This window comes from Apodemus sylvaticus, chromosome 8, assembly GCF_947179515.1.
Source record: "Apodemus sylvaticus chromosome 8, mApoSyl1.1, whole genome shotgun sequence".
Taxonomy (NCBI): domain Eukaryota; kingdom Metazoa; phylum Chordata; class Mammalia; order Rodentia; family Muridae; genus Apodemus; species Apodemus sylvaticus.
Genome location: NC_067479.1, coordinates 40096426 through 40117665, shown reverse-complemented (window position 1 = coordinate 40117665; position 21240 = coordinate 40096426). Strand labels below are relative to the sequence as shown.

The 21240-nt window shown below is 37.8% G+C and overlaps 1 protein-coding gene across 2 annotated transcripts in view; it reads right to left on the bottom strand.

The window, feature by feature from the left end:
* Positions 1–21240, bottom strand: part of Diaph3 (diaphanous related formin 3) — a 495795-nt gene that overhangs the window by 198978 nt on the left and 275577 nt on the right. For both annotated transcript variants that reach the window (XM_052190840.1, XM_052190842.1), the window contains 2 exons: positions 16117–16356; positions 232–361 (listed from right to left, as the gene is read on the bottom strand). In XM_052190840.1, coding sequence (XP_052046800.1) covers positions 232–361; positions 16117–16356 — 370 coding nt within the window. The remainder of the gene's footprint in view (positions 1–231; positions 362–16116; positions 16357–21240) is intronic.

Sequence of the window (21240 nt, the reverse complement as noted above, 5' to 3'; positions counted from 1 at the left end):
AGGTCTATCTATACAACAATGCACTTCTAACAACTCACTGTCTAACAAAAAAAAAAACATACTTCTCATGATGACAACTAAAAAATAGCCTATAATTTCTTTTCAAATAGTCACGTTTCATATGAAATTATTTTAACAATAGATAATATGTACAAATGAAAAGCATTATTTTCTGTCTCAGAATTAAAGATCAGAACAATGACATAGCTATTTATAAACAAAACCACAAACCTCTACTGGCTCTGTCTAAATGTGCCAACTCGTCCACGAAGTGAAGGACATCTGGATGCTTCTCTTCACACACGTCTACCAGGAAATGGAGGAGTGTGGTTTTCTGATCTGCAGATTTTGTATCCTTTAGCTAAGTGAATGAGAAGGGGGAAAAGACAAATAAGCTACTGATTCATGCAACAACCTTCTCTGTAGATCAGCAGTTAGCTTGAAAACCTGTTCCATTCTGAAAACATTTGAATACTTTAGTTTTGTTTGATATTGGTTTAAAAGTAACATCTGTAATACAGGAGAAATGACTCAAAAGCAATGTTCTATACAATCCTTTGCAGGGGAAAAAAATGAAATGCCTAGGAACGTAGTAGAATAACCTGAATATCTAGAGAACAGTAGAACTGAAAACAACCTAGGCGGCTCATGCATTTACTGTTTGGTACATATTCACGGTCTAGCTGTCCTACACTGTAGAGTTTACGGTAGATAGAATGACAAAATAGTGTGGCTTCACGTAGTCATTTTACTTTTTGAAAAGAAAAACAGCATATTCTTCCTGCAACAGACACTATAGAAAAAAAGTCACAAGGAATATCTAGGAGGCTATGACATCTGAGAAGAACCACTGAAATCAGGTAGCTGGATATGACTAGGGAAGAGCATGAGACAATCCTCAAGCACAGGCAGATAGAACAGCATCTGTAAAGGACTTCCTAGAGACAGACCTGCCTGGCCTCCAAGGCCTGCCTTGCTGGAAGCTTGGACAGAGGCTGTGATACTAGGAGGTGGGACCTGTAGGCAGTACAGTGATTTGAGAAGTCCTAAGGGATTTCTACTCTGACCCCGTAAGTTCTTCAAAAAACGGTGTGATGGAAATCCTGAGCTCATTCTAGCTCTGTGTCCCGTAACATGAGCTTCTGTGGCCACACTGCCCTATTATTAACATCTGTCATGACGCAGCACAGCAAAGGGAAGACTTAAGGTGATCAGAGCCTTGGCAGAAAGTATGTCCTAGATCCTTCAAATCGGAGAGGGAAAGCCCTTGGTAAAAAGCTGTCACAGATAATACAGCAGTGCAAAACTGATAGGTACACGGCTGTAAATTGGAAAAAATTTGAGTACCTTGAGTATCTGTAAACCAAAAATGCATATATGTTGGGGGGTTGCAAATAGGGTCAATGGAAAGATATAAAATCTGAAAATTATAGAAAATAAACAATAAATTTACCATATGATAGAACTGAGTTTTCCATAAGCAATAGAAGTTATGAACTAGATGAGAGATGCTCACATACACAGTTAACAACATCCCTGCAGTGTGAGTGGACTAAGAGTAAAGGAAGTAAGGAAGTATGGAGGCTAATTGTAAAAGCAGTAGCAATAATCCAGGAGGAAAGTAAGACAGCCTGCCCTGAGAGTGGATATAGCGATGGAGGTGCTGGAATGGGTGGGCCTGGAAACTCAGCTGGTGCCGCTCATGGAGACAGTATAGGAGTACATTTTGGAGGGGTAAATAGAGAAGAAAACCGTTTTAGTTTTGAGTAAAATAAAACCTAGAAGGTTACAAAAGCAATAGGCAAATGACAATATCCTGAAATGGTAGGCATTTACACAAGAAGTACCTCTACCTCTGCTCGCTTTCCTTCAGAAATATCACGGCTTTCTGTTCCTATTTACACTGAGAAGTTTTAGAATAGTTATCCCACATTCATATTTATGTTTTCTTACTCTCTCTAATCTAAATATAATTATGCATATCTAAATATATATTTAACTATGTAATGTATAATATGTAATATAGGATATATATTATGTTATATTATATCAACATATATTATACTTATATAAATGTATATGTAAATATAATATAATCATATATATAAAACAATATATGCAATACACGCACACAAACATACACACACACACACACACGCACACACACAGATACATATACATGCAAAACAGTAAAATAAGTGAGTCTTGTCCTCCCCAAGAAACAACTCTGAACTTTTCAGAAAGGGATGACACTATCCCAGTGGACAATGCTGTCAGACTTTGGAGAAACACACATGTCTTAAAAAAAAATTGTGAGTTCCTTGCTTCCAAAATCAGTGAGTTAACAAGCAGGTATACAGATTGGGAGAAAATCTGAGAAAGTACAAACTAAAAAAAGGCACAAGCTTGAGTTGACAGGGACTGACCAATCTGTGCTTGACAGGAACAAGAAATGCAATCAGGAAGGAGAAGTAGTTATACTAGTTTTTGGATCTCATGGAGAAGAGATGGTTTGACAGGGAGAGTGGTACAAATCCTGGCTTAAAGAAGCCCTGGCATAAGTCTCTACCACCAGATTCCTCATTCATAAGAGACACATACGAAAAGAACACAACCAACAAACAAATCACTCCTCTTGTGTCAGAACTGAATAAAGAGCTAGAGGCTGCAGTGTGAGGGTACAAGGTGCTACTGCTGACTTCCCAACAATTTCCCGATTTAGACTGAGTCAGTGTGTGTGTGTGTGTGTGTCTGCGTGTGTCTCCGTGTGTCTGTGTGTGTCTGTGTCTGTGTCTGGGTGTGTTCTAAAACAGGACAGAATGGGAACTGAGTTGGGTCACAGACAGGTGAGGAGGACCTTAGAGGACCGGTGTGTATTTGGGAGGGGGACTGTGACTAAATTGTAAAAGATTTATTTTTAATAAAAATAAATATGTAAAAAACAAACAAAAATACCCAGAAGTCACTCACTGCTGGGCAGTGGAAAGCACAGCTTCTAGTTCATCAAAAAAAAAAAAAAAAAAAAAAAAAACTGTACTGGAAACCCTGGGTAGTCATCTGACAGCTTCCCATGAATGTATATGAAAGTCTCAAATACTACCCGGGACTATTGAGTAAGTAGCTCAAAGGGGAACTCCTGGGCTGAGAATGGACTTCAATGGCTTAGTGTGTTTACAGCATGAGCATGCACACATGCTCTCTCTCTCTCTCTCTCTCACACACACACACACACACACACACAAAACAAACACACACACACACACCTCCATCACCACCCCCACCAAAAATAACAAGAATGTTCCTCATATTTCTTCCAAAACACACATTGAGCACATTATTTTAAACTACCTTCTTAAGAAAGCACAGACACTCCACAATATCCTAAAGATGTGTTTCAATAGTACTTTTTATTGGCTCCATTATGATAAAATTGCCACTCACATGTATGGATGATCTCCTAATGGGAGGCATGCCCTTAATAATTTAGTAGCCCAGGGTAAGCGATTGGCTCTCAGTTTATACATAGAAATCATTATAAAGTGGAGCCAAATAATTTAAAAAGGAATTCTAAATTCACTTTCCAATCCAAACTCAGTAAGCATGCATTAGAATGAATTCAAAGTGATCTTAGAGAAACAGCAAAATCTAATCTAAACAAGTAGGATACAAATAAGGAGACTCAAATATACTCTCCATTTAAAGGTTGTTTCTACACACTTGGGTCAGCTGAAAATTTCCAATCCATTTTCTTTAGATACATCCCACAAAGCTAAATCTGATATATAAGCATCCTTATAATTCTGTTCCATCCATAGTTATCATTTTTAAAAGTTAAAGCTAGTTCAAACTTTCACTTATTAATATGCTGCATAAAAACATTATTCCAATTAAAAATTGGTTTTGGACCTATGTTCCATTGTTTGTTAGTGTATGTCAGTAACCACTGGGGCATATTGTTCCTCCTGTGGACTCTGAGCCACCCACTATTACCTCTGTCCTTCCATCCTGTATTTCCTTCATGAGAAACTGATTGACATCTGGTGTGGAATCTGATTAAGAGAAATGTCACTGACCTCTATAATTTGCAGAGGCTTAATAAAGTTTTCCATAAATTCTTATGATAGAGCTAAGCATCCAGTAACCACTAGGATTAATATTTCAAAAAATCTATGTTAAAACTTGTCCCTTCTCCCTACAGCATTTAGCTGTGACCTTCCTGGCTGGCAACCCCCACCCTTCCTATTCAAGATAACAATACAGCCCATTTCACCTCAGCACAGCTCCACCTGGAGACCAACAGAAAACTGCATGACTAAAGCAGACAACCCACTGATAAGAAGATCTATGAACTCTCGGCCATTTGTGGGGCAGGGTGGTTTTTCCCAAGATTATAAATATTGGCTTAATGATAGTAAAGTCAGTCTCTATGGGCAACTGTCCTCTTGACTCATTTCTCTTTCGCCCCCTTCCCGTTAACCTCAGAATTCTCTTCCAAGTAACCCGGTTCGTATGTGGCCTCTGGTGGCCTACAAAAACTATAATCCACTGGACCATCTCAAACTTTATCCATGATTGGTGAGAATAAAGATTTCCAGTCCTAGGATACAATAGAGGAGAAGAAATGCAAGTATTTATGTGAAACACTGGCTGCTTGGGAGCAATAAAACCCTAACACACCAAAGGAAGGCAATGGTTTCATGGACCATCATATCAAAAATCAACAGATCACAAAAACACAGAGAGGGAGAAATCTGGTGTCAAGATAGGCTAACCAAAGAGGACTAAGGAGAAACCCAAGCCAACCATTTCCGCTTCACTATTACTTAGTAATTTTGAGACATGTAACAAAACAATCTTCCAATAAGAAACTCAATACTTCCAGACTGATACCAAACTAGCTTAGTAAATGAATGGCTTGGCTAAGAGGCACCGGAAGCACATCCCAGGCTGCCAGGGTGCCCCTCCTGACTAAATGATTGCTTTCTCTCGCTCACAAATCATGTGAAGGTGCAAAATTTAAAGTGGAGCTTTAAAGAAAACACAAAAGAATAACAAAGCGTATTTAGAAAGATCTTATCTACTAGTGTTCTGAATTTTAAATTTTTGACAAACATTAACAACAAATGATACATTCTGCTTTTAGTAACCACTTTGTAATCAGTGATTGAGTTACAAGGAAAATCGAGAGACAGTGCTAATTTTGTTGAAATGAAAAATAACTTAAGCACACTCTGTAATGCTATTTCTTGGAAAGAAAATGAAATTTCATTCGGGATCTTGTTCATATTAAAATAGCTTATTTGAATTTTCACAGACATTTCTTGACAGGATTTCCTTCTGTATGATTGTCAAGAGACTTATCTGACAGATAATAATCATCACTGTTAAACAGATTTCCTTATTCATGGATTGTTTCTTTAACATACATTAAATGTGGCATAAATGTCAAATAAACAAAAAGATGGATGGAGTTTCTCTACCACTCTGCTCATTCCAAACAAAATAATGTTAAAAGCAGGCCCAATAATAAATCATGGCCTGCTTGTCAATCTGCAGTAGAACTCCCTTGTAGTGCCAATGCAAGGTTTTAGAACATTTCAAAGGTACTCAACACAAATTTGGATGACATTTAAAGAAAATCCTATTGTTTTTGTGACAAGGGGGGAAAACTGTAAGATGAAAACCACATATTTTCTTATAGATCTTGAGAGAAAAAATAAACCTATAATAGCGTACTCACTGAAGAAAAATTATTATCTTAAGAATGTGACACCAAAAAAACTCCTCTGGCCATAATGCTGCTAATATTTAAATGTACATCAAGACTGAAGTGTCTCTGTAGAGTTTATAGACCTTGGTGAATGCTTAAAACACAATCCAAGTTTGAACCTTGGATTGATACAATTAACAATCTAGAAGGATGTAATATTAATGTGAAGGACAATAGCATGAATTAGTATTTGTCAATTATTCTGAGGTATGAACCAGCCAAATAAACTACACATCAGTCCTGTATAGCAAGATTCTGCTAGCATAAGTGGAAGGAATCAGTATTACGGCCATTATTTACAGTAAAAAGGAATTCGGAGGAACCAAGTATCCTATGCAAATCATTCCTTCTACCTAGATAGCACGACTGGAGCAAATGCATGTGAGCCCGAGACACTGTAAAATATGATGGCTCTAACAACATGCTTCAAAACACAGTGGGTGGAAAAAACAGCCAAACAGCAAAAGAGCACCCAAAACAACTGAGAGGGCCCATGTCCGCCCACCTCTCTTTCTAGTCCCCAGACCTCTAGAAACAGACACTCTCCCTAGGCCATTTGTAGCTGCAAGAGGTGCCTTACTTCAGCTGCTTTATTTTCAAATGAATACAAAACAAAAACAACAAAAAAAAAACCATCCATCACACCACATACCACTAAATAAAACAAGTGCTTATGGATTTCTAACAGGCAATCTGCTAATACAATTCAGCCATCTGCACAAGAGGGAAAGATATTGGTCCTTGGACCTCCACATAAAACCTGACACACTGAAACTAATAGGAAAGAAACTGGGGAAGACCCTTGAGGACATGGACACAGGGGAAAAGTTCCTGAACAGAACACCAATAGTGTATGCTCTAAGATCAAGAATTGACAAATGGGACCTCATAAAATGACAAAGTTTCTGTAAGGCAAAGGACACTGTCAAAAGGACAAAATGGCAATCAACAGATTGGGAAAGGATCTTCATCAACCATAAATCCAACAGAGGGCTAATATCTAATATATACAAAGAACTCCAGAAGGTAGACCCCCGAGAACCAAATTACTCTATTAAAAAGTGGGGTACAGAGCTAAACAAAGAATTTTCACATGAAGAACTTCGTTTTTCCTCTCTTGTCCTTTGTAAAATGAAGTTTGTTGGGGATGGATGAAAGAACATCATGAAAAGCAAATTCGATGTGAAGAAGACTGAGGACAGAGCACCACGTACTTCAGAACTTCAAACACTCACTGGAACAAGCTCTATAAAGTTATATACACTAAAGTATTATATAAGAGTTACAATTTTCTGATATAATGTTATACTACATAGATATATGAATTACTATGTTGCTGCAGTTTTCTTGCTAAATATGAATTCTCCAATATGAATTGTGAAAGGATGCTAATAGGTAGTTTAAAAAGTTTTTTAAAAAAATTTACTGGAGTCAAATTTTGTCTAAACAAAGATCGATCTTAAAAGGGTTTAAAAATATCCATCTTTTAATCTAACTGTATTAAATTTAAAAATTACATAATAATCAAAATCATCAATATAAATGAAATAAACAAGTCATTTTTAAATTAAAGCCAGTTTTAAGGTTTACATTAACAGGTAAGTTTTCAATTTAAATAATCCACACACCCTTGACACATGCATTCCGTGAGCACTTTCCATAAATATGGTATACCATTATAAGTGATGTGCCAATATTTACACCTCTTGCTAACTAAGAAAATACTTTAGGCATGTGTAAATATAGTATTTTATAACTATTAATACAATATCTTTTTAAAAAGTAATAGTTTTTAAACTTAAAACCATGCATTCTTCTGTTTATCTAGTCCTTCCCTATCATTAGAAACCCTGTAATCATTCCTTCCTACGATTTCTGTAATTTTATTTTTATATAATGCTATACTCAGGAGCATACAGCATGAGGACTTCTAAGCCTGGCTTCTTTCATTTAATGCTTACTATGACTTAAGACATAACACGTATGTATGGATGGACAGATGGACGGACAGATGCATACATGTATTATGCTGTGGTGCACTCTTCCTGTTAGTCAAGCCGTTCAGCTGCTCAAGGGCATCTTGTTTCTGCCGTGTTTGGGATTATAAACAAGACTCTAAACATTTGTGTGTAGGCTTTGGTGTGGACATGTTGTCAGATTCTCTGGGTAAATATTTATGACTGTGATTACTGACTAATTTGTAAATGTTATGTTATACAGTTGTGCAGTGGTAGAGCCACCTTTAATACAAGAACTATGAGAGCCAGAGGCCGAGTGATTCCTGAGTTCAAGGCCAACCTGGTCTACAGAGAGGATTCCAGGACAGGTAGGGCTAAACAGAAACTGTTGTCTCAGGAAAAGGAAAAGAATACACACAGGCACGCACAACTTGCTGACAATTTTGTTCAATTTTAGGTGGGTCATCACCCTCCCTCCATATACATGTTTACACACACACACACACACACACACACACACACACACACACGTATAGACCAGGTTTCCAGAATGGGTGTGTACCACTTCTGACTTGCACTAACAATGCCTGCGGTTTCCTCCTCAGTTTCTGGTATTATAATGCTTTGGTTTTAGCCATTATAGTAGGTACAAAGTGGTATCTTGTAATTTTAATTGACAATTTTAGTGATGTGTTATTTGACACAGTAGAGTGGGAGAAAAACTCTTATATTTTCTTCAGGTCCTGTGTAATTTGGAGAATTAAACTAGCATAAACACACAAACAGGAAAATACATGATCATCATATGGCACAAGTCCTCACATAGGATTCAAAAAGGAGGTAAGATCAGTTATTTACATACTGTATCTAGTTGTTTCCAATGGACTGAAACCATTTCTTCTGGAAACCTGGGAAGTTCTAAAGGCTAAGCACAAGAAACTTAAAAGACTTAGGATGGAAAGGGAGGGGGAGGGAGGAGGGAAGAAGGGCCAGACATGAGGAGAGTAAAGGGAGAAGATGAGATAAATTGGGGGTTAGAGAGGAGAGGGAGCAGAGAGGAAAAGGGAGTGAGGTGTGAAGACCCACCTAAACCCTTCTACAGAAGCATAGGCAAGTTGTTCGTGGAATTTCAGGGAAGTGGCGTTCATGAGACAACACTACACCACAGTTGTGCTGTGACTGGGGGCTTTTAAGTGATGCAGCTGCCTAAACAATCCCACTAAAGTCAGGCCTTCAGCAGCTAGACTTGGCGAGAATTGTTTCTTTGGAGTTGGTGCTCTACCCCAAGTGAAAAGCATTTACTTAAGTCTGCACAGGGAATGCCAACATCAGATGTACTGGAACAGTGGGCTGCAAGGCAGCAGCCAGTGAGAAGGGCAGGTTCTCAACACTAGCTGCTCACCCTTGAAGAAGGTGGCCAAGAATCATTGTTACAAGAAGGACAGTATTTGCGTGAAAACTTTCTTGTGATTTCAAGAGACAACACAGAGGTATAAGCTGTCCTTTCATAACTATTTTAGTTTTGTTTTTGACAGAAATATAAATATGCCAGAATGGCTCATTTAACAACTTCAGTACCATTTCCATTGCTTATTTGGTGTCTATACATATTCTATAATATACAATCTATTTATTTGTACCATCGTTCCTCCTTTGTTTTAGACCAGTTATTAATATTTGTGTGTGTTTCTGGGCAACAAGTTTCATTTTATCCTACCTTATTTATTGCTAATCACACTCTTTTGATGGGAGTAGCATCCACTGAGACTGGAAGTCAGGCAGTATCGGACTTCAGTGTGCAGCTCCTCTCCAGTTGTACATCAGCTATTCAAGATCTCTGGCTTCCTACAGAAACTATGGAATCACATTCTCAGGAAGCATTAGGTACCTTGCTAAGGCTTTGACGGAAACACTAGTTTGAACCTACAGGTCAAGTTAGAAAGGGTGGCACCTTAAGAACAGACTTCACGTCTGAGCATGGAGCAGTGCAAGCTTCTTCAACAGAACAACAACCAGTTCCTGTCCAGGATGCATGGGAGAGGTGCGATCTCTGGGGATATTTACTATCTTAGGGTAGTTTTCTTTCAATGACCCGTAGGAAGTTTTATTCTGAGTGGATTTTGTCATATGCCTTTGGTGTAATAGCGTGCTAACTTTGTTCTTGAGTCTGATGATACAGTGGGTTGCACTGATGCTCAGTGAGGCAGCCCAGCCTCATAGAACTGGTCAGAATTCTCTGTGCATCCTCTAGATGAGAGACAGTAGAGACAACTGGCCTTAGTTTTAATTTAAATATTTGCTACAATTAAACTACTGAAACTTTCAGGACCATGATCCTCATTCTTTAGATGGTTAATAATTATTGACTAAATTTCTTTGATAACGGCGTCGGAGGTTGTTTTACTCTTTTGTGTTGTAGCACATCTATACTGCAGTTACAGAATGGGTCCATTTCATCAAAGGTTACAAATTATATCTATAATATTCCTCTGTTATCCTTTTAATGTCCATGGGCTCAATAATGCAGATTCATTTTATGCTTACATGGATACACCACAGTTACTTTTTTTTATAAAACCTTTTTTCTTATTTAGGTTGGCTAAAATTTTATTAACATCACAGTCTTTTTAAGATATAAGTGTAAAAATGTTGGTTATTTTCATTTTCTGTATTATTTTATTTTTCTGTTGGCTTCATATTTCATGCAGTTTCTTATAGATTCTTAGAGTGTAAGACAATATACCAGCCGATGCACACATGCAAGGCTGAAAATATCTATTAAATGCTATTTTCATTGTGCTCAAAAAACTTTAATAAATTGATTTTCCTTGAAGAAGGGTCAGTTCCAGTATAACTGATATAAGAGTTCTACCTGAGAATACATTTCATCATCATAGTCTAAATGCACCTTAACAACAAAATTGATAAAAACCACGTAGCCATACGGATAATAATGTTATATATTTCACCTCTGGCATCCCAACCCTCAAATGCTCAAACAATAAAAAAATTCTTGGTATATGAAAAAAACGTTAGCAAAAAGCTTCTTAGAGTTATTAGGTATGTGGTATTCTTTTTGAATTTTCATTTAGAATATGTAAAGGTGAAACTGAATTGAATCAGAAACAGATAAAATTAATCTCGCTTGCCAGCTCTGGTGTATGTCTGTCTGTCTGTGTGTCTATAGGAGTGGTTTTGAGGATAATGTTAGCAGGGGTTATCTGAGGGAAAGTCAGCTTTGGGGGAGCAGGACAGCTTGGTCTGAAGGCAGAGATGTCAGTACACAGGTTGTGCTCAAGCAAAGAAATCCTCTTATTTTTCAGAAGAACGTTCCTAATTTATAAAGCATATCAATTGAAATAAAAGAAAGGTATAAGGAGGAATAGTAAGTCCAATTAAGTATCTTTGGTGAAATGGTACAGATTAAGGCATTAATAAAGTCAAAGGGGTTCAGCATTCTAACCGTCCCTGCTGCCTTGTAAGTCAGCACATCTGTGATTTAATTGGCTATATGTGAAACAAGAATGGCGTTTGTTCTTTGCAACTCTCTGGCCCATATCTACTTTACTTTCAAAGGGTGCCAAAACATACTGGTACAAATCTGCCAATTTGATGAAAACTGAAACTCCTTCTAAAACCCTGAATGCAGATGGAACAATGGGTTTGTTTGGCAGAGATCTTTCTTTAAAATAGCTTCAGAGGAAATGGAAAAGTGACACATGAAAGTCACAATTCTACACACAGACCTCTGCAGTGCTAACCAGTGTAACAGATATGTAAGCCACAGCCTCCCTAGGCTAGGCCGCAAGGGCTCTAACTCTGCACACTGACCGAGATGCTGCCTGGGGGAGGCGAGGCTTGGCACGAGGACTGGGGACACTGGCCTTGCACTTCATGTGCTCTGACCTGAGTTCCCACTCTCTGAAGCTCTTCCTGTTCCGCAGAGTGCTCCGATTGGCAGGGAGAAGAGCAGCAGCTTTAGGGATATTTTCATCACCTCGCCTTACTTTGTTTCTGCTTGTTTTGTTTTGCTGTTGGTTTGTTTGCCTTCCCTCCTGTTTGTTTGTTGGTTATTTACATGCAGACCATCAGTTGGGACTTCCCACTCTGGAGTGCATAAGCCTTGCAGAAGAGACAGAATGAGTCCCAGTGCAGGCTGAGCATCGCTGTCGCCCACGGAGCCCATTGTAAAATGCCACACAGACATTCTGAATTAGAGGGGCTGGTGAAGAGGATAAAGCATTAGTGATATTTAAAGGGTACTCCATGTTGCAAATCAATAAATATGACTTAAGTAGGAGATGCTCGTGATTTCAAAGGGCTGCTCACAACAGTCGATAGAGACATTTAAGAAAATGGAATTGGAGGCTTTCATTTTAAATCATCCCCATCACAGATTTAGTGAAGTTCTTTTACTTTAGGAAAGCTTATGCTTGGAAAAGAAGTATCCAGAAGGTCATGTAGAAGATTCTGCACTAGAAAAAGAAACTCAAATGAAGTCATCTCGCCTGCCCCTCAGGCACTGTGCTCCTCCCTCCCAGGACTACAGAACAGTCTTATGGTTGCTCTGGTAACTACAGGACAGTGAGCATTTTTCTGTTTACACCTAGGCATCCGACAATGTCCTACAAGAGATAAAGTGGAATAAAAAGTGTATTTTGCCAAGATACTAAAGAAAGCAAAATAAAAACTTCTGTTATTTCCATGTAGGAAGTCACTTAGTTTAATAATCTAGAACAAAAGCCTACAGCATCCTATAATATTGATTAGGATTTGTTATCCAGAAATTATATACCTCATTAGATATTAGTAAATATTATTCAATACATATCAGCACCACTGTGTGCAGATCGGAACCATCTGTTCCTTAAATTTACAAGTCAAAATTATCTCAGATATAATAATGTAATGCTGAACTTTGATAGTCAGGTCAATTCACTCATTAGTCAGAATGCTAATTTAATTGAAAATAAAAATTATGACCAGGCTGGTGAGTTCTCTTAAAGAAACATTCTCATCACTAAAAGGATAGAAAATTTACAGGAAACATTTTGGTCATATAGCATCTACTATCTATATGATGTTTTTCTAAGGAAATGGATTTACATTTTATTATTAGCAGTTCAGATAGGGGCGTGTGTGTGTGTACAGAAAATTGCCTACTACTAACTTTTAGTTGAAGTGAAAAGCATTACTATTTTAGGACAATTTCATGAGTGACAAACATTTCTTCATTTATACATTCTACAACTTATTGTTTTGAAAAGTCAAGACAAGGTACTCATGACACTCTCCCTAAGCCAGGAACAGCATTGTCATTGAAAAATATATTGGAATTTATATATTTTATAGATATCCTACTAATTTGCTAGGCCCTGAATTATGTAATTTATTTAAATATATATATATGATATATATACATATATATAAAATAAGAATTTCAGATATAAACATTAAATGCCATATAATTACCCAACATGTTTGAACAGATTAAAATATTTCTTGGCTTTATCCTGTCAAGTAAGCAAAGAGCTGCATAGGCAGGGCTTATCAGGAAACCAAATGTGTTCTGTTCCGAGTGAAAATTTAATCACAACTGTCAAAGATCAAGCTGCTACTTCTGATAACAAATGTGTTGAGATAGCATCTTATTCAATATATGCTTTCAACTTGACATGCAGGCTAATAAAAATGAAGGTGTAGTACTTATTTTGTTTCTTGTACAACAGAAATCTCCAAAGAATGATGATCAAAAATGCCCAGTCCCAACGTGTGAACACAGACAACTTTTCACACAGCGGCAGATTAACTGGTATGCAGAGTATCTGCAGTAAAACAATAGCAGCATCGCACATTGTTTTTGCATAAGATTTAAAAAATTACTATGCATCCATGACTGTATCTCAAGGAGAGAATGTCTATTTTCCATTACACAAAATAATTAAGGCTCACTACACTATTGTAATGCTACAACTGCCATGATTCTTTAGCTATTTCCTATGTGCCAGGCCCTGCATTAGCCTCTTCCAAATCATTAATCAGAGTTTCCTGCCTACCACTCTTTGGGAAGAAAGGATGAAGGAGAATAGGGAGCCAACACTTGGTACATGAAACTACACTGCTAAGGTGGGAAACCCAAAGTACAAGTGACTTTGTATGCTGATTAGCAAGCCATAGTACTTAAGAGTTTTCCAGTGTCCTCCCCTCATCTTCTTTGGCTTCCTTCATGTGGTAGTCTAGCTTACAACTTCTCCTTTAGCTTCACAGTCACCAAACCATGTGGATGCCTCAACAGCTATGGAATTGTCCACTAGCTTCAATCTATTCTACGGTTCCAGTTCATACTGCAAGGCTACTACCTCAGGCTACTACCTGGAGCTGTTATCATCTCAGGTGTTAGAGACCAGGTTGGAGTAGACATCCAGACATTTTGCTACCTGTTCTGGCACAGCAGCTTAAATTAAATAAGCTGCCCTTTAAGATAATGGGGTAAACAAAAGGAGGAAAATAATAGTTCCATTTTGAGCTAGTAGTGCAAGCATGTCAGTTGAGAAAGCATCCACCAGATGGTTAAAGCACAAATCTCTATCTTTGCCCCTCCCCTTCACTTATCTTTGCCCAGTTCCCTTTTCTCTACCACAAAATCTTTCCTATCTTTCTTTCCTCTTTCTTTGATGTCATAGGTCAGTTACTACATGTCAGCCCGTCACCAAATTTCTGGCACTATAACCATGTGAACCCTCTTCCCAGTCGGACTGTGTATGAGCTGAACATATAATATGAGCATATATTCACTCCCATTTCAAATTTAGTAAATATGAATAAGAAAAGAGAAATAGCAGCATAGTTCAGGTTAAACTTGAATTATCAAATTTAAGCAGCAATATATTCTCAATGGCAATGAGGATAGTAGACAGTGCAGCGTAACCTTGTTTGTCTGCTAATAGAATTATGCTCCTGAACACATCTCACTATACTACCTGGCTTACAGAACTAGTGTATCTCTAGAAACCCACCACTGCAGGGCATGGCATTTAAGGACGTTTGCTGACTTCCTACTTCACTCTTATTTTCCCCCAAATCCTGTCACATGAAGAATGCAAAATATTAGATCAGTCTGTACCCACATGCCAAGCAACAAGCTTCATGACAACATCTTTCTCTTGCTTACATTTGTTTCCAGGAATTCAGCATTTCCTTTCTTCTATGAATACTTAGCTACTACCCTCCTACTAGGCTCTGGGCTAACTTGGCTGCCATATGATTTTGGAAACAGCTCCATTAAAGCACTGAATCACCATACTATGAATAAGTAAATATAAAGAAGCAAACAAATATAGTTGTGGTTTACACTGAGAAAATATGTATGCCTAGTAAATGTCCATCATCAACCTCAGCACCATGATGGTGAACCACACAGCATGGGATCTGACGCCGAGTCAGCACGAAGCCTCTGCTCCTTGTTACAGGAAGAGTGCTACCTGCAGCAGAGAACATAACCAAATACAGAACGCTGTGGCAATAAAGGTGAGAAAATAAAAGGAGAAGAGAAAGTTATGAAGTACTGATGTCCATGTAGGCCTGGGGCCAGGACAACAGTGTGTGATGGCCACTGACCAACAGTGAAAGCTGAAACAGATTTTCACTCTCTACCAAGCGAGAAACGGTAAAAACTAAATCTGTTAACCAGAGTATGGACGCTACAAGGTTTCTTGCGATATGTAACTGTAAATAACTCGTGGCAAGCAGCTCACTAAAAGCATTATTACAGTGGCACACACACCATGAAAGTGGTCTGTTATAGAGAACACTGAATGCACTTGCTACTAAGAAATTCAAGCTGAAAGAATCCCGGAGAAAACAATAAAGAATTATTTAAACTCACTCAGTTTTCATTAACAGTTTCAGCTCATCAGTGAGGTCTGAAATATGTGTGTTCCTAATATTTTCCTTTTCCTATATAAAGAAATCTTGTCTTTTAGTTTGCATATACAAAACAACATAGAGAAATATTTAAATAGTTAAAAGCAAAAACTTCAACAGTCCTAAGCAATAAACTAGTTGATGGTACCTGAACTAAATAAATATAAAGCTTAAATAATATTTTGATGTTCTATTTCATTGGTTTGAGAAAGCATAGGTTTCGGATATAATTTAGTTACTAAACAAAATCCTTCAGTTGGATTTTCAGATCAGAGAAAATTAATATTTGGATTTAGTTCAGAGGTTGAGTAAATTAGCTCAGTTCGCTCTAGGTTTGAGTTCATGGTTCATTTCAAGTTCGTGATAATGAGCCCATCAAAATAAAAATATTTAAATAATGTAATCAGGGCTGACATTTAAAAGTAAGTGTTCAGGCAAATATGTGTGTTAGAAAAACAAACTCACTTTACAGAGAGAGCTAAGGTCAAATCCGAAGGTTTGAGCATTCCGGGAGCCAGCATTCATGTAGTTCCCCATTAGCAACACAAGTTCCAGCAACTTGCTAAAGCCTTTGCTGTTCCTCATCTCTTCGCAGGCAGCGCTGACAGCCATGATGTCAGGTTTGATGTTGTTCACCTGCTCTTCAAATTGAAGCTTAAAGAGGATCGCACTGAGCCGTGGCCGGAGTCTCTTCACATTGCTCATCTGATTGAAAAGAAAATAGCAGATTTCCTTTAAAATGCATGGTGTACTTCGGCACTGTACCTCGGCAAGTGATCTGGGATGATTTATTGGTATGACAGTACGGAAGAAGCAATATGTCCCCTGAAACTGATGGCAGGAAGAGAAAAGCTCTGCTTGTTTCTGTAAGGAATCCAGCCATCCTTCAAAAACAAAATTAAAAATTCAGATATGCAATGAAAAGAAAGCTTTAATGAAACAGTGAAGTTTAATTAAGCAATCAAATAAACATTAAAACAAAGACCAAAGTTTTAAGAAATGTAACAGGATACATAGGAAACAGACTACAAAGCAGTCACACAATCACTAAATAATCTATGTTCAGTACTGAAATACACTGGGTCATGTTTAAAACATATTCAGAAAGGTCTAAAAAAAGGTTTGTTTGCCTCAAATAGCAATTGCTGTCCTCAGAAGCCCTGCTGACTAACAGTATGTGTTAGATAGAGGGAGAGTAAATAGGTCCCAGTTTGTACTAAATTGACTTTCTTCAGAAACACAGAAAGTAGAATGACTCCTGACACATCCTAAATTAGCAGAATCAGAGTCAGGAAACATGGGTGTAGCAAGAAGGCAGAGTCACAGAGAGCCACAGGGTTGTCACATGCCAAGGTAACTAGGGAGACTTGGCTTTGCTGCTGAGGCTAGGGAAGGCTTAATGGGAGAAAGACCAAAGGCCGGTTCTTCCTAAGCTAACACCCTTTATTCCAGTTACCCATGACACAAAAATCCACTTAGCCGGAGCTCAAAACCTGTCAGTTTGATGGTTTCCTTGATGAAATACATTACCAATATGAGACCTTGGTAAACCTAATGAGGCAGTAATAGTAAAACTGTTGAAGTTGTTCAAGCAACTATCAAAGGAAGTTTGAGGCAGGAACAGATATCAGTGAGAGAATATAACAGGAATAAAAGAGATGAAGTTTCATGTCCAAGATCCTAAAGAAAAGGTAAAATATGTTAAATGACGCTTGTTGGAACACAGATATAATAAAAGTCAGTTATAATATGTTTATAACAATATCATTTAAATTAATTGTTGTTTAAAATAAATAGGACTCCAGTCCTATTTATTATTTGAATGAATGCGTTTTCTTTGAATGAATATCTTCAAAGGAGCCAAAGCCTCCTCGTGTTTGATGTCTCATCAACAGCAACATCCATGGTAATTTATCTGAGTCGTGTGAGGCATCACTTGTGTGCAGTACAACAAGCAAGCTTCCAAGCGCCAACCTAGTGCAGGTAGTAACAAGTCTGCTCTCCAGGCACGAGAAAGAAACGCTTTCCCTTTCTTTGGCTTCAAAGAATGTCTGCAACTTCTGACTAGGGAAAAATAAAACAGAATGTGCCTTCTTTTACAACAGAATAAAAAGAAAGTAAACTCAACAAACATATTTTAATGTATTTTATAGGGTTGGCAATAAAAAATTATAGACTGAGAAAGGGTCACTTTACTAGAAAATTAATTCCTATCAAATGAATTGATTCGTTTAGATCTCTATCACAAAAAGTAGGGATAAATTGTGATTACTTCTTGTAAACACATTTGACTAAACTTAAAATACATTGCATGACCCCAAACAGATTAATTTCCCTGGATTATTATTTAATACTTGAACTCTGCAATGTCAGACACCCACATATCTTGGCAATATGGATGCCACTATTAAAATGAATACCTTTAGAATGGCGAAGAACAAAGACTAAAATGTAGGGCATGTGACAATGGCCACACAAACGGGGAACCACGACGACGACGACGACAACAATGACGACAGCTCTGACCTGCATTCATGATGGTGGAAGCAGGTGCAGTCACAATGTTCTAGTGCCCCGTATAATGCAATGCTGAAGTATTGCAAAATATGTTAACCCTAGCATAGATTAATGTACTATTTATGCACAAAGAGGAAGGTATAAGAAAGGCTCGTTAAATGCCCACATTGTACCACCCCAAAATATGTTAAAATGTTTCTTCTGACAAGCTAACCATATGTAGCCAACCTAAAGTAATTAATTTTCCTAGAAAAACATAACCCAGATTTGTATGACTAATGAGTGTATCTGGCACTGAGGACAGGTACTGTGAAAGGAGAAAGCCTATGATGTAATGCAGAAGGAAGCCCTGCATGTGCACGAAAACCCTGACAAAGCAAAGTCACTGGAGGTAACCGAGAAAACGGCAGCTGCGAGGAGGACTATTGTTTTCATTAGATACCTGATTCATATTGTTCTTCCGGATAAACTTGGATACATGCATATTTGGCTGCTACTAGATTTTGTATCTGACGAAAAATTACTGAGCGGAGATGAGAACTTCAGAGTCAACCTCAGTTCCTTGGTAAGCAAGAAACACAAGAATTCCTAGGCCACATGGATTCCTAGTTTACTGATGGGAACCACCTCAGTGCAATGGTCCAACTTCTTGAGATTTACAACCACAATAAGAATTCTTTAGCACATTGTTTAAAATGGGCACTTGCTTCTTCTGGTACACTACAATTTAAGAAGGTTGGAAGAATATTGGTATAAACTTGAAAAGCCTTTTTTGTTCCTTACCATCTCTAATCTTTTACCAACACTGAGGCGTTCTTAGGAAACTCCCAGTCAGCTACATGCAGAACTGAAAAGCCAGGTGCTAGACAAACAGAGTGACAACAGAAAGCCATGGAGGTAACAAAAAACTGAGAAACAGAACAAGGGGTTTGGAAGAATAGGAAAACTCAACTCCAAGCTAAATAAGAATCAGAAAATTGAGCAGTGGAGGGGGAGCTACTGCTTCATTTTATAGTTAATATTATTCATTTGTAATATAACTTCAAAATACTATGATACTAAACATTAAGTGCTTTGACTTCAGCCCTATTTTTAAAAATTCTTTTAAAAGATTTTTTATTTTATGAGTTTTATGAGTGTTGTACCTGTGTTATGTGCACCAGGTACCTGCAGTGCAGACAGGGGCCAGGAGAGGGAGTGGGATTCCAGGCAACAACAGTAGATGGTTATCCAGCACCATGGGAAACAAAGCCAGGCTTTCTGGGAGAGCAGCCAGTTAATAGATCACTGTGCCCTCTCTCTAGCACAGCAGTCCTATTGCTGAAGGCAGAACAATATAGCTGGTGCCACCATTCAGTGAGAACAACAAAGAAGACACAAGATCAAGAACAAAAAGGTAAATTTTACTTCAAAATTTTGTTTCTTGGGCACATACAGGAGCAACGGTATAAGGAAACACAAGAGCCAGTGAACCCATAAGAACAGATTAGCTTTACTCCACACTGTGAGAGAAACTCAAGTCCTAAGTATTACTGCTTCTCATGAGGAATTGTCTCAAACAGCAAAAGATGTACCATCCTATAATTTCATTACAGGGTAATTTTGTTCACATTCCATAAAGGAAAACTGAATCTATTTGTAATTTTTGTAACAACTATGTGTTAACATTCCAGACAATTCTCCATATAGTGTCTTTTATTATAGTCAGAAATTGGACTCATTAAAAACTGGAGGAAAAATACTTGAATATTTAGTGTCTTTGTCAACATTCTCTAGAGTCATAAAACTAACCAGTGAAGTTTCTATCACTACACTAACATTAACTGAAAAGATACCAGCTCCAATCCTAACTGCCCTAATGCTCCATATGCACGCCTAGTACACAGCTCACGCTATGGAAGGATGGAACAAACATTCAGGTCACGGGACTAGTAGGCCCTGAGCTCCCAGCTACCTTGCTGTTAGTCAAGCATTAGCACCACAGTGTGAAAATTCAGTCACAATTTACAAAGCAAGTAGAATAGACCTCAAGTTGTAGTTCTATGTTTTCTTATGAGGATGAACTTTAATTCTCAAGCACAGTTACTAGGCAACACCCACAAAGCATGGTCCTTCCAGCTCTGACCGGTTATCACCCTGATGTCTCTCAGCTCTCCTTCCTATGCACTGCTGTTACCTATTGCGCTGAGATGCGGGTCCTCTTACGGATTCTCTTTCCTAACAGTCTCTGCTAAGACTTGTATAAGAGCAAATTCTTCCATTTTCTGTGAAAGAGGATGATAAGTAACGGCATAGATGAGAACGACATCCTAGTTTCTGAAGAGCAAGGGCCGGCAGCACTTTGAGAAAATGCTGGGATCTAACAGGAGTAAAGGCAATAAAAGAAAGTTTTAAACTTGGTCTTTCTAATTATGTGGGAAAATGTCTATCTTCCACTGTTAGCAGGCCAATATGCTCATGCTCTCCAGAAAACACAGGGGAAAAGAAATTAATTTCATTTAGAGCAAAGCTGGGAAAGAAAAGGAAAAAAAAAACTATCCATGTGCCTTATGTCTGGGTAGTACTCAGAATATCAAAAATGTTTTTAAAATAAATGTGGCCTTATGATATTAAAGCTGTTATGCTAAAATTATTTAAGAAAACTAAACAACAGCAAAGTACATATGGTATAATTTTTACATGCTTCATAGAAGCCAAGCAATGCCAAGACTTGTACATTTATACTCTATAAATCTGCCTTCAGTTTCACTGAGTCCTCTGCTTGCTCCAATATACTATTAAACCCATGAATTAAAATTTTCAATTTAGTTATTGAACTTTTCAGCTCAAGCATTCCCATATGGTACATTTTTGTCACTTTCATTTCTTTGCAAATATTTCTTAATTAAGGAACATTTCCATTTCCCCTGTGTGCCCCTTTCCCTCCCCCATTCCCTTTAGAGCTCTGAAGATCATCACCATATCCACACTATACTTGTAGAAGTACAATCCATAGTTGAAACAATTTGGGAACCGATTTGTTTTGCCATTTTTCTTAAAATTTGTCTAATTTTCTTATTCCTCTTATTTTAA